This window comes from Gossypium hirsutum, chromosome A04 (genome assembly GCF_007990345.1).
Source record: "Gossypium hirsutum isolate 1008001.06 chromosome A04, Gossypium_hirsutum_v2.1, whole genome shotgun sequence".
In the NCBI taxonomy this organism is placed as follows: domain Eukaryota; kingdom Viridiplantae; phylum Streptophyta; class Magnoliopsida; order Malvales; family Malvaceae; genus Gossypium; species Gossypium hirsutum.
In genome coordinates this window covers 2749731-2764575 of record NC_053427.1, presented here as the reverse complement: position 1 = coordinate 2764575, position 14845 = coordinate 2749731, and the positions used below count along the sequence as shown (strand labels likewise).

The 14845-nt window shown below is 30.1% G+C and overlaps 1 protein-coding gene across 1 annotated transcript; it reads right to left on the bottom strand.

The window, feature by feature from the left end:
- Positions 1-1913: 1913 nt before the first annotated feature.
- On the bottom strand, positions 1914-14270 carry LOC107902129 (probable disease resistance protein At4g27220). The gene is made up of 9 exons (XM_016828356.2): positions 13992-14270; positions 12333-13876; positions 10562-10711; positions 10030-10447; positions 6535-6735; positions 5133-5690; positions 4900-4938; positions 2880-3029; positions 1914-2510 (listed from the first exon to the last, which is right to left on the bottom strand). Exons 1-9 carry the CDS (start codon positions 14268-14270, stop codon positions 1914-1916), a joined length of 3936 nt encoding a protein of 1311 aa, XP_016683845.2.
- Between the last annotated feature and the right edge of the window lie 575 nt (positions 14271-14845).

The window sequence follows — 14845 nt, the reverse complement described above, 5'->3', positions numbered from 1 at the left end:
GAAATATGTCTTTCCAATCTCCATGGCCCCAGATTTTCCACATCTGAGAGAAATCAAAATTTCTTATTGTATTCAGCTAAAAATAAATTTCAGCCTTACAAAAGAAATGGATGGCAATGACATTTTTCTACCGCAGCTACAGTTGCTGGTATTTAAGAATCTAAGAAACTTGAGCACTTTCTGTCTGCCGTTATTATGCAGCTATCTTTGGAAAGGTTAGAAGTCGAAGAATGCCTCCTATTGGCACCTTTTGTTATTCAAGACATGATGAGGGGTCAAATTAAGGTATTTTTGTTCTAATTTATGTTCTTTTGACATGCAAGAAACTGATGAAAATGTAATTAGCGTATCAGTTATAAATTATGATTAACTCAAACCGTGTATATTATCTGAGGCATTGTATTCTTTTAATGGTACCCTTTTCTTTTCTATGTAAGATTCTGTTCTAGCATTGAACTACACTAAACTATCTGACATAAATTATGGCTCTCGAAAGTTGGAAATGACTGTCAACCAGGCAATGGAGTTAACTTACATGGAAGACACAGGTCAATGCCTATGGAGTATTTAACAATTGGGAACTGTCCTAGTCTCAAGTCTGGAGAAACTACATTTGAAGGATATGCAACAGTTGCAAGTAGTTTGGAAAGCTCCTAAACAAATAGCAACCTTCCAAAATCTTACTCATCTCTAAGTAGTTGATTGCAAGAGACAGAGACATATCTTCACACCCCTGTTTTCTCCAAATTTATTATTTAGTTGAAACTAATAAACTTTCAATATTTTAACAAAATCACATTTGGAAACTTCACAAAATAAAATTTATCCGGTTTTGGTTATGGTTTAACACACAAAAACAAATACATGATGCAATGAAATTTTCACTCACACGCAAAAAAACATACAATAAAAGTTGCAACATAACTATAGCTAGCTAAGTTATTAGTTTGAAGTAAGAGACAATATATCATTTTGCTTTACAACTCAATTAAAGCAAGCCTTCATACCAGTTAGAAGCACAATTATCAACACACCTGTTTTTAACAAAAATAATAAACATAAACACAAGTGAACCACTTTAAATTTGATTATTATATAGGAAAATTTAGAAAAGAAAAAATAACTAAAAATTGAAATCGACAATCATATTTTTACCTGCATTTAGTTGATATATTGAACTTATGATACTCCGAATCTTCATTTTCCATTTTGCATTCATGTCCATTTGGATATAGATATACATGATCCTCTAAATATATATAAAAAAAAAACCTTAAAAAAAGTCAAAAAACTCATGTTAGACACAAATTATATCAGAAACTTAGCCAAAAAAATTTGAACAACATAAGCCTCCACCTATTGATTTATGTAACCTGGCTTTTAAAGCTGCCTTAAAATCATCCATTCTTTCATGTAATGTGTGGTAGTTGACTCTCACTGAACCCCCGACGGCTCCAACATATATTCTTGTTGAAAGTTGCATTTGAAACAGTGGCAGACTCTTCAATCACATCTTCCTCAACCAATTAGTGTGTCTAAAAAAATAATTAAAGAAAATTTATAACTGAAATTTTAATCTCATGTCATCAAGGAAAAATAAGAAACATATATATACTTTATAAAGTGATATTTTCCAATAATTTACAAAATCAGTTAAGTAATTTAAGTAAAAAGTTTGCATGTTATGCATTTTGTTGTAATTGTTATAACTACACAAAATAAAGTAGGATTAAAGGGTTGCAAGATGTATACCTTTGTTTTGCAATGCACAAATTCTTGTGAATTAATGAAGAAATCAGTAGTCAACTTAGGGCAATCACTTACTTTCAACTCTATCAGTGTTGGTAATACAAAATGACATCCTTCGGGACAGAAGTGAATGAGACTTGGTAGTTCTTCAAGTGTTAACCATTCTAATTTATCAAATTCATCTCCTCTTCAGCTTCCACTTCCACTTCATCTTCTAATTTGAATACTTGTTCCAATTTAGAGTTCCTTTTAACTATGAGACTTTCAAGTCTTGGAAGAACAGGAACAGATCCAAAAGGAAAGAGACTTTTCAAATTTTCACATTTTGTAATAGTGATCTTCGTCAAATTTGGAAAGCTTATAGGTTGGAGGCCAATATCACCATTTGATGATGAAGAAGATACTTGATCCTTGGCTAAAATAAGTTGTTCTATTTCCTCACACCCCTCGATGAAAAGATCCACCAAATTTGATAAACTGCGGGCCGTTGTAGGTGAAAATATATATCTTAGCTTCTTGCAACCACTCAACTTTAGAGTTGTAAGATTCTCAAGGGTTACAACTTGACCAACATCCTTCCATATAATCCGCACTTCAAATAAATTCCTCAAGTGCAATTTTTTTATCCTTAAGAATGAGCGCCTACCTTGAACTTGAAATACTTCTTCATGATTCCCAACTACTATACAATCTTCATTCAATAAAGGGAGATCAATGTTCAATAATTGGCGGCTATTTCCCACGTTACTAAGCACCAATACCTGCATACACATAGAAATCCCAACAAATATCATAAAAAACACGCTTGAGTAAGTGTTACTCGTGTGTCTTCATAATTTTACATATTCCAAGTAATAGATAATACTACTTTTGTAATTTCAATGCTACATGTATCTTTGATTTTTTTTAAAGTATATATTTTTAAAATTTAAACCTCTAAAATTTCAATCAAAACTATTTAAACATGAGAGGCCATTGCTTGATTTTATTAAAGAGTGAATAATAGAATTCATTTACAAACTAAGTATAAAAGGAGAATGAATTATCGCATGAGTTAAGCAATATATCGATTTACTAGTTTACTACGGTGCCAAAATCTATATACAAAATGCAAGCAATCTAAATAATACCTTCATGAACTCAGCTTTCACAATGAAGCATGAGAATTGGGGACAATTTGACACTGATAAATTTTGCAGATCTGGCACATTAAGTAGAATGTGATCACCAATCACATCCCTTTCTTCTGTCGGACTGAAGGCTTGTAGTTGAGGGCAGTTCTTTAGGTAAACAGACATCAAAAATGGAAATCCATGAGATAAAGTGTTTGTAAACACATATTTCAATATTTGGCAATTCACTATCCGAAGAGTTCTCAATGCGGCCAACAATGATTCTGCATGAATGAACTACATATTTAGATGTTATACAAAATATATAATTTTTTTAAAAAAATTGAGGAATATCATTTATAAAACATAATTTAAGATTTAAAGAATATTTTTTCAAAACATATGAAAAAGAAATATATTAATCTTTTACCAATTAGAAAGAGATGTATTTATTATATTTTGAAACTGTGATACTCTAACCACTTCAAAATCATTAATCATGACTGTAGAAAAATAAAAATACAATATTCATGGTAATAGCAGATGAAAGAGATTGAATTCAAATACTCATTCAACTTTAAAATCAATGATATTATTTGGGAAATTTTAAATAAAGATATTAGTCTCCAACAAATTAACATACAATTGATAAATAACAAAACATTAATCAATTTTATTGATAAATAAGGTTGAAGTATTAATGATTTTTAAAACATAAAAAAGATTTGAGTCTAAAAACAAACAAACAAAAAAGTAAAAATGAAGTACCTGTAATCCAAATCCATCCTCATTTTTTTCCACGTTGAAGACTTGTATAAGTCGAGGACAATCTTCTATTTTGATAGATTCCAGGTTGGGAAGTCCTTTAGCCAATGTACTTGAACACAAATATTTCAAGTTTTTACATTTTCTTATGTCGACAGTTTTCAATTTTGGCCAGAATATTGAAACATCTATTTCATCCATGTTTTCTACTTCTTCGATTAAATGTTCCAAAGAGAAGCAATTTGGAATGCTCCAAAGTCTGAGCAGTGAATTCCGAAAAGAGATATGTAAGTTTTCCACATCTCGTTATTTTAATAATCTTTAAATAATGGAGGTTAATGCAATGATTCAATCCATTCCATATGCAGCTCAATTCTGGAAATGACCCTAATTGCAAAGAAATTAAATTTGCCATAGATTCCTGTCATCAAATAATATTTATTAGTCAAAACTAACCATTACTCAAATAAATCCATTGTATAATGATTTCAATTATATTTATATGCACACTAGTTTTAATATCTCACATATATTATCCAATAAATAATATGATAGCCTAAACTAATTCAATAATTTTCTAAAATATATTTAAAATAATCATTATTACATTACATTAATATAAAATATAAATAAATATGGTAAAGCGTAACGTCAATAGAAAATAAATATATAATATTTCTCTATTTATATTTATACGTGAATTATTTAAAATATAAATAAATATATTAAAGCTTAACATCAATACGAATATTATAGTATTTGATAATAAAAATTTGTAATATAATTTGATGTAGTAATTTTAAAAACATATAATTGTTATTTACTTGTAAGTTCATTTTTAAATTATAACTTTTAATATAAATATATTTTTTAATCAGCTATTTTAAAGATAAGGGTATTTATAAAAGTATATATAGAAAACTTATTTTTTTTAAATAAAATTTACTATCATCTTCTATAATTAATTATATATTTTTATATTATATGTCATTTATTATATTTTCCATAATATTTTTTATACCTCTATGCTATTTAATTTATAATTATCTTTAAAGATATTAAATTTATTAAATGCCAAGCCCTAACCTCTACTCAAGTATGACCTCTCTTATGCATATTTATACTTTATTATCATTTTCAATCTTGTGTCCTCTATTCTAAATTGGTGACTTACGCATTAGTGAGTGTTGGAAGCATAGGCTCCAGTGCCTCTTAGCTCAAATCTATTTTATACTTCACCAACTATAACTCAGTCCACCAACTATAGAATCACCTCACTCCATTTTCTAAACCCAACAAAAATCACATCAACCTATACCAATAGTTATATGCAAAAAAGCAAAAGAGCTAATGTGAAAATAGTTTGTTTTAATTTGATTAAAAAATAATTAATGTGCAATATTCCTGTAAATTAAAGGGTTGCAGAATTTATACTTTTGTTTCGCAATGCACAAATTCGTGTGAATCAATGGAGAAACTAGTAGTCATCTTAGGACAATCTCTTACTTTCAAATCTTCCAATGCTGACAATACAGAATGATATCCTTTGGGACCGAAGTGAATGAGGCTCGGTAGTTCTTTAAGTGATAACTTTTTTAATTTATCAAATTTCATCTCCTCTTCAGCTACCACTTCCAGTTCATCTTCTAATCCGAATACTTGTTCCAATTTAAAATTCCTTTTAACTTTGAGACATTCAAGTTTTGGAAGAACAGGAATAGATCCAAAGGGAAAGAGACTTTTCAAATTTCCACAATTTGTAACAGTGATATTAGTCAAATGTGATAAACTACGAGCCATCGTAGGTGAAAATATATATCTTAACTTCTTGCAATCTCTCAGAATTAGTGTTGTAAGGTTCTCAAGGGTTACAGCTTGAGCAAAATCGTTCCATATAATCCGCATTTCAAATAAATTCATCAAGACCAATTCTTTTATCCTTGAGAATGAGTACCCACCTTGAACTTGAAATACATTTTCATGATTCCCAATTACTATACAATCTTCATTCAATACAGGCACATCAGTTTTCCATATGATTCCCGCATTAATAAGAAACAAGTCCTGCAAATGCACAAAAATGCCAATAAATGTCATAAAAACACACAAGAGTAAATGTTACCCACAAGTGTTCAGAATTTTACATATTCCAAGTAGCAGTGAATCCTATTTTCTCCAATTTCAATGCTACATGTATCTTTGGTTTTTTAAAGGGCATATTTTAAATTTTCAATCAAATTATTTCAACATGAGAGACCATTTCTTGATTTTTCATTTTTATTTAAAGAGTGAACAATGGAATTCACTTACAAACTAAATATGAAAGGGCAATGAATTATCGCATAAATTAAGCAACATATCAATTACCTGGTTTGCTACAATATTAAAATCTATATACAAAATGCAAATAATCTAAATAATACCTCCAAGAGTGGAGCTTGTACAATGAAGCATGAAAATAGTTGGCAACCCCATATCCGAAAAGTTTTCAATTTTGGCCAGCAATGGTTCTGCATGAATGAAGCAAATATTTTGATATTTTACAAAATATATTTCTTTAAATGAAATTCAGGAATATCATTTATAAAACATAATTTAAATAATCATTATCATATTACATAAATATAAAATATAAATAAATATATTAAAGTGTAACATCAATAGAAAATAAATATATAATATTTCTCTATTTTAATTTTTTCTATCTATATATATATTTATACGTGAATATTATAGTATTTGATAATAAAATTTATAAATTAATTTGATGTACTAATTTTAAAAACATTTAATTATTATTTAATTGTTATAACTTTTTACATATTTTGTAATAGTTGTTATATAAAAGGTTTATGTTTAACTTTTTTCAAATTTTTGTTAACTTTAAAACTTTAAAATACAGAAGTACCTGAGGAACCACAACACCTTGCCTATTCTCATTTTGCTTCATCTTGAAGATTTGCATAAGTTGAGGACAATCACTTATTGCGATAGATTCCAATGATTGAAGCTCTTGAGTCGAAGTGTTTGCACAAACATATTTTAAACTTCTGCAACCGTATATATCAAGAATTCTCAATTTTGGACAATAACAAAGATGAGAATCATTCTGCATATTTCAAACACACATATTAATAAGTTATTTATTTTTAATATTATAAAGAACTAAGCATATCAATATAAAGATAAATTATTAATTGAAAGACTTGATTAGACAAATTAACTATATATTTAATTAAAATACACATTTATCTTTAGAATTTAATAAATCACAATTATAACAACATAGAATATCTATTAACTGAAAGACTTACAAATTGGTTAGATACATTTTATTATATATTAAACTCGAATACACATCCAACTTTAAAATTCAATAAATCACTGTTATAACAAGATAAAATATAAAAACATTCATTTATTTTAGTATACAAATAATAAGTTGGAACAAAAGTAGCATGGCTTTTGAACAACCAGAGGTTACAACGGTTTAGTTTAATTGATGTTCTTCATTCATATAGATTCAATTTATTGTTTTTCTTTAAAAAATTTAAAAATATTATTGTCTAAGATATTTTCATTAATGTAAAATATTTGTTATTATATTTGTTGGCACCGTTTTTTTATGGAAAACGGGGTCGACCTGGGTTTTGAAAATGAAAAAGGGAGTCGCCACCAATCCTTTTTGAGGTGTGATTGGGTCACCTGGGAAAAGGGTTGTTTTTAATAAATAATTTGATTTTATTAAAACAACGGTTTTGGTCTACGAAATTTAGAAAATGGGTTCGGGAGTCGGTTACGTACGAGGAAGGATTGGCACCCTCGTAACGCCCAGAAATTGGTACCTAGTTGATTATCTAATGTCTTGATGTCGAAAATTGGGAACTTGAAAGAACTAAAAATACGATCCTTGTATTAAAATGAAAATTTTTGGAAAAGGAATGTATTTCACGTTAATCGAGAAAGAGAATCATATCCAGTAAGTTAGCATACAATATCTCAAATTCTCGACACGCGAATGAAAAATGCTTATTTGAAAGATATTTTAGCCATCTCGGATTTAAAAATGAGATCGTGACCAGTAAGTTAGGACATGATTTTTTTATCCCGAGGCCATCTAAAATTTGAGTTTAGAAAGATTCGTACATTTAGATTTATCGAGAGTATCGAAACCCAGTAAGTTAGGGCACGATTTTCTCGAATCCAAACACGAAATGCCATTTAAAAAAAATAAATTTTGTTATATCGAGTAAAAATAAAGCACAAAATTATAGCGAAAGCAAATTACATTATTTATGCATGGCAAAATCATAATGAACATGAAAATATAAAAACGATGCAAGCTATAGCAATCAATATGAACGATCAAACTTACAACATACAAAATAACAAAATAAAAGCGAATAAAGTTAAATCATTCATTCAAAATAATAACAAAAATGAAATAAATAAATAGCAAATACAATTAAGTATAAAAGATATATATAGACATGAACTAAGATATGTGTATACATGAATTAACAAAATATATATAGTATATTTTATATAAGATAAATAAATATGCGTATATGTAAAAATATGTGCATATAGGTGTATAAAACTATGGAATACGAAGATAAAGGAATACATATAAAAAGTAAGTGTATATATATTGTAAAATAAAAGAAAAAGTATATATGTACAAACAAAAGTTTAAAACTAATGAAAATATACATATGTATACAAATAAATACGTTAATTTATATACATACTAAAAATATATTGAAAATGTGTATGTATATGCGGATTTAAAAAATATAAAAGGGTGTATTTTAGACTATAAAGATTATATATAAATATGTATGTATTCATGAAAATGAAAATGTGTATATAGATATATATATATATAGGTACATAAGTTGTAAAATATAAAAATATATATATATATATATATGTACCGGAAGTTTAAATAAAATCAATATAAATAAATAGGTAATAATAATAACAGTAATAATAATAATAATAGGACTAATTCAAAACGGGAACGAAACCTCAGGGCTGAAATCAAAAATAAAACAGAATAAAGGATCAAGATGCAATATGCGCGAAAAAGGGGGGACCAAAATGGTAAATGCCCCGAAGCCCCAAAACGCAGCGCAGCATAGGGTCAAATTAGAACAAAGACAGAATTCTGGGGCTACATTGAAAAATAGGAAATAGCGAAATAGGACCAGATCGCAACGCGCTACAAAGTCGGAGGGACTGCGCGCGCAAATATCCCATTTAAAGAAAACACGCGGATCCTTCCCCTGGGTCGGGTCACCGCGCGGGTCAGAGCTCAATACGACGCCTTTTTGGAGCCACTGATCAGACTTCAAACGGCGTCGTTTCACACATCAAGCAAGGGCCAAGAAGAACCCTAATCGGGCAGCCTCCATTTCATTTTCTGAGCAATCAAGAAAACAACAAAAGAAACAAAAAAAGGAGAACTGAGAGCCCGAGTGCTCTCCTCCCTATATCTCTCTCGACCCCTTAGGCTCAGGCCGCCATCTCCGCCTCCATGGCCAATGGCCGGAGTTGCGCGAGAAAGGCCTCTAAGCCTCCCAACTTTGCTGCGTCCCCGAAGGCTAAGCCTTCTCAGCCGCAAGACCAAAAGGAAAAGGGATGAGATGCCCCTTTCGGCTCGAATCCAACGACGGCAAGGGTGGGGTTCCGACACCAGCCCGTCGAAGCGGTAAGGTATTTTCTCCTCTCCCTTTTAATTCATTTTTCTTTGTTGAACGAATGCGAAAAAAATAAACAAAAAATAAAAATAAACAATAAATAAAGAGTAAAGTAAATAAGAAACAAGAACAGAGAAGAATAAATTGGAGTCAACCTTTTGATCTGTTTTTCTTTTTTGGATTCAAAAAACGCTGTCCCTTCCAAATGTACAGAGATATTGTTTTGCTTTTATATCCAATTTACATTGTATTTTTTAGTTGTATTCTTTGCACTATCTACTGTGTGCTCCGACTTTTTCTGCCATTTTGCAGGTGTTGATGAAGCTAGGCACGGTGGGTGGCGATGGGACAAGGCAAATGGCAGAGGGATGGATGCGGCGCTAGGTTCGGCTAGGGTTTCATTTTTCTGAAACCCTAGTTGGGTTTTTAGGGGGGAATTGGGCTCGGGTTTTGGGTTAGGTTTTAGATGGGTTTGGTTTATTTTGTAATTGGGCTTGTAACGGGTAGTGGGCCACCGGGTAAATGGGTCTGCAACAATATTATAAAAATATTAAAACCTAATTATAAATTAGACAAAAGATGGAATTCATATTGATCTTTAGTTCTCTCGTATTGTTTTCATCCCTATAAAAAAATGCTATCAAAAAGTAAAAATAGTAAGCTAGATTAACAAAATGATTGGGGAGAATAGGCATCTCTACCTTAGTAATTTCTTCTTCCTGGGCAAAACCAATTACTTGCTCTACTTCATCGCAGCTGCTTATGTAGAGTTCTTCTATACACAACATACTCTGAGCAAGGCAAGGTGCGAAGATTGTTTTCAGTTTAGGGCAAGATTCAATTGTCACAACCGTTAGTCTTGTGAAGCTTGCAATTGCAGGATGGGATGGAGAAAGACCATAGCACAACCCTTTCAAAGAAAGCAAGCTTTGTATTTTTAATTTCACCAAATTAGAAAATACAACAGTTGACCCTTGATCTCTTGTTAAATCAGTCAAAAATTCCATATCGTTGCAAGAATTAAGCTTCAGAAAAGTCAACTCATTTAGTGCCTTTTTTCCTATGCTTGGCACAATGTTCTTCAGTCCACTAACGTTATTCAACTTCAACTTTCCCACACTGCAAAATAAAATTTTAAATGCACTCAATGAAGAGAAATTTTCAATTCTCAATCTTCTAATGGTTAGCGCCTCCCTAACGCTAAAAGTGGACCCACCTACATCTATGTCGTACCTTTGTAGTTTAGGGAACACAAAATCTTCTTGAGAAAATTGATTAGTAGAAAAGTACAGTGATAGTGCAGTTAAACGAGATAATGAATTCAGCTCCAATAAGTTGATATTGTTGTTACTTGTCACATGTAACTCTTGCAATGACATCAACCTGTTATATTCATAAAAAAATATATATATATTATTAATGTGACACAGTCACAATACACATTTGTTGGGGGCTTAAAAATAAAAATATCATGTGAGTTATTTTTTTTGTGTGTATGTTTAAAAAAACAAATTTTCATTTATTATGCGGAAAGATAAAAAAACATATAATTTTGAACAAAGTTGGATTTAAACAAGTGTATGATTATGTGACTTGAAAATTAGAGCTACATGCAAATCTTTTTAAAAAGTTTTTTAAAATTCTGGAGTGAATATGAAATATTAAGAAAGAGGTCTTGAAGATCATAATCTTAAATCCTTAAATCGTTTATTTATCTCATGCTTGTTATATAGAATATATTTCTCTTAAAATTCCTTAATTGATTAAAATATTAATATGATATATTACTATTACCATTTATTAAGTTAAACTCGAATTTCTTAATTGATTGTTTTTATTAAGTTAAATATTAATATTTTTACTTTTAAATTGATCAAATAAATTTAAATTATTGTTTTTTTAGTAAAATTAAATATTTTTATTTTTATTACCAAAAAAGTTCCTCTTTTTATTAAATTAAACTTTGATTAATTGTGTATAAAATTTTGTTAAAGTTAGATTGAATTGAAGTTTTTTTAAATAAAATTTTAATAAATACTGAACAACATATTTTCCATTAAAACTTCTAAATCAATTGTTCAATAAATTTTTTAATAAAATAGAATATTAATTATTTTTATTATTACTAAAACTAAAGTCATTTTTAATTAGTCTTTTTTCAAATTAAAAATGTTTTTAAAAAGTAATAACTTTTTTAAAAATTCTGGATGAATATATGAAATATTAATAAATTTTAGGTTAGTCTTGTAAAAAAAGATTTGAGTTTTAATATAGAAAATACTACCTACATGTTAAAATGCATCATTATCGTATCTTACTGCCATTACTTAATTAATTAATACATTTATTAGAGTTTTCCATAATTATCATTAGAGAATCTTAAATCCCTAAATCATGTATTTTTAAATTTATTATTAAAAATAATTATTATAATATTTAAATAAATTTATTTTTATTTATAACTCTTCCAATATTTATTTATTTTATTAAATGATAGAATGATATTCATATATATATCAACTCTATAACTACAATATTTTTATCTAATATATGTCAAGTTAACATATAATTTAAAATTTATAAAAATATTCAAAAAATAAAAAATTTGAAATTCATACAATTAAAAAAATCATAATTTTTTTTAAAAAAATATAGCGTGAAGTAAATATGGATTGTCATAACGGCTTTCATGTTTAAAAATTTAAACATTTTAGTTAGTATTTCTGTTAAAAAAAACAATTCAAAATTTTTTAAATGATTGATGCTCAAAATCGACTCTTTTTAAAATATTCAGAACCAAATTTAACTAAAAACCGAGCAAAGACTAAATTGATAAATGATGTAAATGTTAAGGTCTAAATTTTATATTATGCCTCAATTTATTAAGCTATTTTTTTAATATTTATTGCCCTCGACTATTAAAGTAATTAAGAGGAAAATAAATGATGTCAAACAAAATACGAATATGATAAAAAAAAGATAATTAAATCTGATGCACTCTTACCTTGATACCAACTTGGGCGGGATTTTCATTGTTGCTTTAACACCAGAAAGACGTAAATATTTCAGTGTAGACAATTTCACTAATTCTTCACTTATCTCATCAATCTCAGTCTCAGTCAATACAAGAATCTCTAGTCTTCTCATATTTATCAATGATGATGAGAAGTTTTCCACCTTGCATTCAGTACACAACAAAGTTTTAAGATTTGGTAAGAAATGGAATCCTTTCAGTGAGAAATTGACATTTACGAGAAGTAGAACTTGGAGGGCTTTCATTTCCTCAAAAAATGTACTGGAAACCACAAGTAAATCATCCTCCTCTCCATGAAGAAACAAAGTCTTGAGCTTTGAAAATTCCACTTTTTCAGGAAAATTTTTTATGTTACTACTACAATCCCATAAAGCGATTGCAGTATAATATTCAAAACTTTCAACCATATCAGGCCATTCTTTCAACTTATTTTTTACCATGAACCTATTTTCTCCCTTTAATGTTAGCGAATGAGCAAAATCTCGAACCACATCATGCATTCTTATCGTATCTGCACCATCAGTTTCCAATAACAAGCCAGATTTTTGGAGTTTTTTTAGTGCTTCAACAATTCTCTTCCTTTTATCTTCAATCGAGTAAACATTAGGGAACAATCCCAGTCCAATTCCACAAATAATCAATAACTCAAGAAGGATTTCATAATCTTCAGGAAAAAGGGAACACAGTAAGAAACACATGTGGATGTGATTTCCCGTCATTTGGTTATTGCCTTTCTTCAAGTAATCGTAGCTAAGCTTAAGAGGCTCGAGGACACCCCCGAGGACTTCATCATACAAATGCGTTGAGTCCTTGAATCTCTGATTTGCGTCTCTCCACTCATCTAAACTCCTATCTTTCAGAGCTTTTGCCACGGTAACAATTGCAAGAGGCAATCCCTTACATTCACCAGCAACCTCTTTGGCTACCTCATTCAAGATGGAACAGTCATCTTCTAAACCCGCTTGATCTCGAAATAAAACCCATGCTTCGTCTTTCGATAAGATGCCAAGTTGAATTTCCTTCTGACACTTGATTTTACTGCAGACCTGTTGTTGACGTGTAGTCAGAAGAATTTTACAACCCTTGTGGTCATCACCGAATGGAATTCCGATAGTCTCCAATTTGAGTTCTTCCCAGAGGTCGTCGACAATTACGAGGATTTTGTTCACGCGTTGCATACACCTGAATAGCTCTTCTGCTCTTGTGTCTTCGATATCTGTTCGAAATTTTAAATCAAACACCGCTGCAACTTTATGTTGAATTTTGTTGATGTCTGGATTTTGGGACATGGTAAACATCACAACTTTATCGAAGAGTTTTTGCTCTCGAGCATGCTTCCCAACTTCTTTTGCTAAAGTTGTTTTACCAACTCCTGGCATTCCGTGCAGTCCGATCATGTTGACAACTTTTATAGCCTCCATGATCTGGTTCAAAGCTGATTTTGAAGATTCAGAGTACATGAAATCAGTGGATGTGATGAACTCTATTCCTTGGAGAGAACCACGATAGCCCACCTGTGCAAAGTTAGAAGTCTCTAAAAGTTTAGAGATAATAGGAATCTTCTCTGCCAGTTTCTTACTTTAAGAAATATCGCCAGCCCCATTTAGGACACCATTTGTAACACTTGACGCGATCTATTTCATCTTGCAAGTTCTGGGTTTCTTTCAGTTCGTTCTTAGCCCTTGTAAGCCAGTTCTCAACGTCCTTATAGATGACTTCATTTTGCCTTTCAGCCCCTTCGACACAAATTTCCACCCTCTGTATCTTCGATTCAAGTGTTTTTCGTTGATTCGTGAAATCTTGAACAATCTCTCCATAACAGAAAAAGTAACGGACATAGTGTGATGCGTATGTCATTGCCTGATTTGTCACATTTTGGACAGCAGCAGAGGCAACAGATTCGGCCATTTTTGTTGATAGTCTAATTGAGGTTGAACAAAAACTTTGGTTATTAGTAAGAAGATCAGCAATTGTAACAAATAAAATCAGTATTTGTAGTAAAAAATCGAATGGAAGCTAGCAATTAAGAACCTGTTATTATTGTTCTAAAGTCTAAACCAAAGATATTATTGAAGCAGCTAAAATATGACTCTTGAACTGACCTCTCTCTCTTTTTGTCTGTGAATACGAGAAAGTAAATAGAGCTAGAGAGAGCTGTAAGAGATGAAAAGAGTTGATATAGTGCAGGTAATAGAAAATTGTGAAGGCTAATAAATGGCATTCAACAAAAAGATTAAAAAATATAGCAATTCCTCAAAACATACCTTCACTGAACTATCTTCTGCGCTGTTTCTTTTGCGAAGTGGAAATTACTACCTCTCTCTTTCTATCTGTGAAAACCAGAAAGTTTGCAGTTTTTTTTTGTGTTTTTCTTTTTCCTTAATTGAGAGACAGAACAGAAGAAAATGTGAAAACTGAAAACAAAGAGATGAGAAACACAGATTTGAGAAATTGAAAGCACAAAAACAAATTGGATGAAGAAA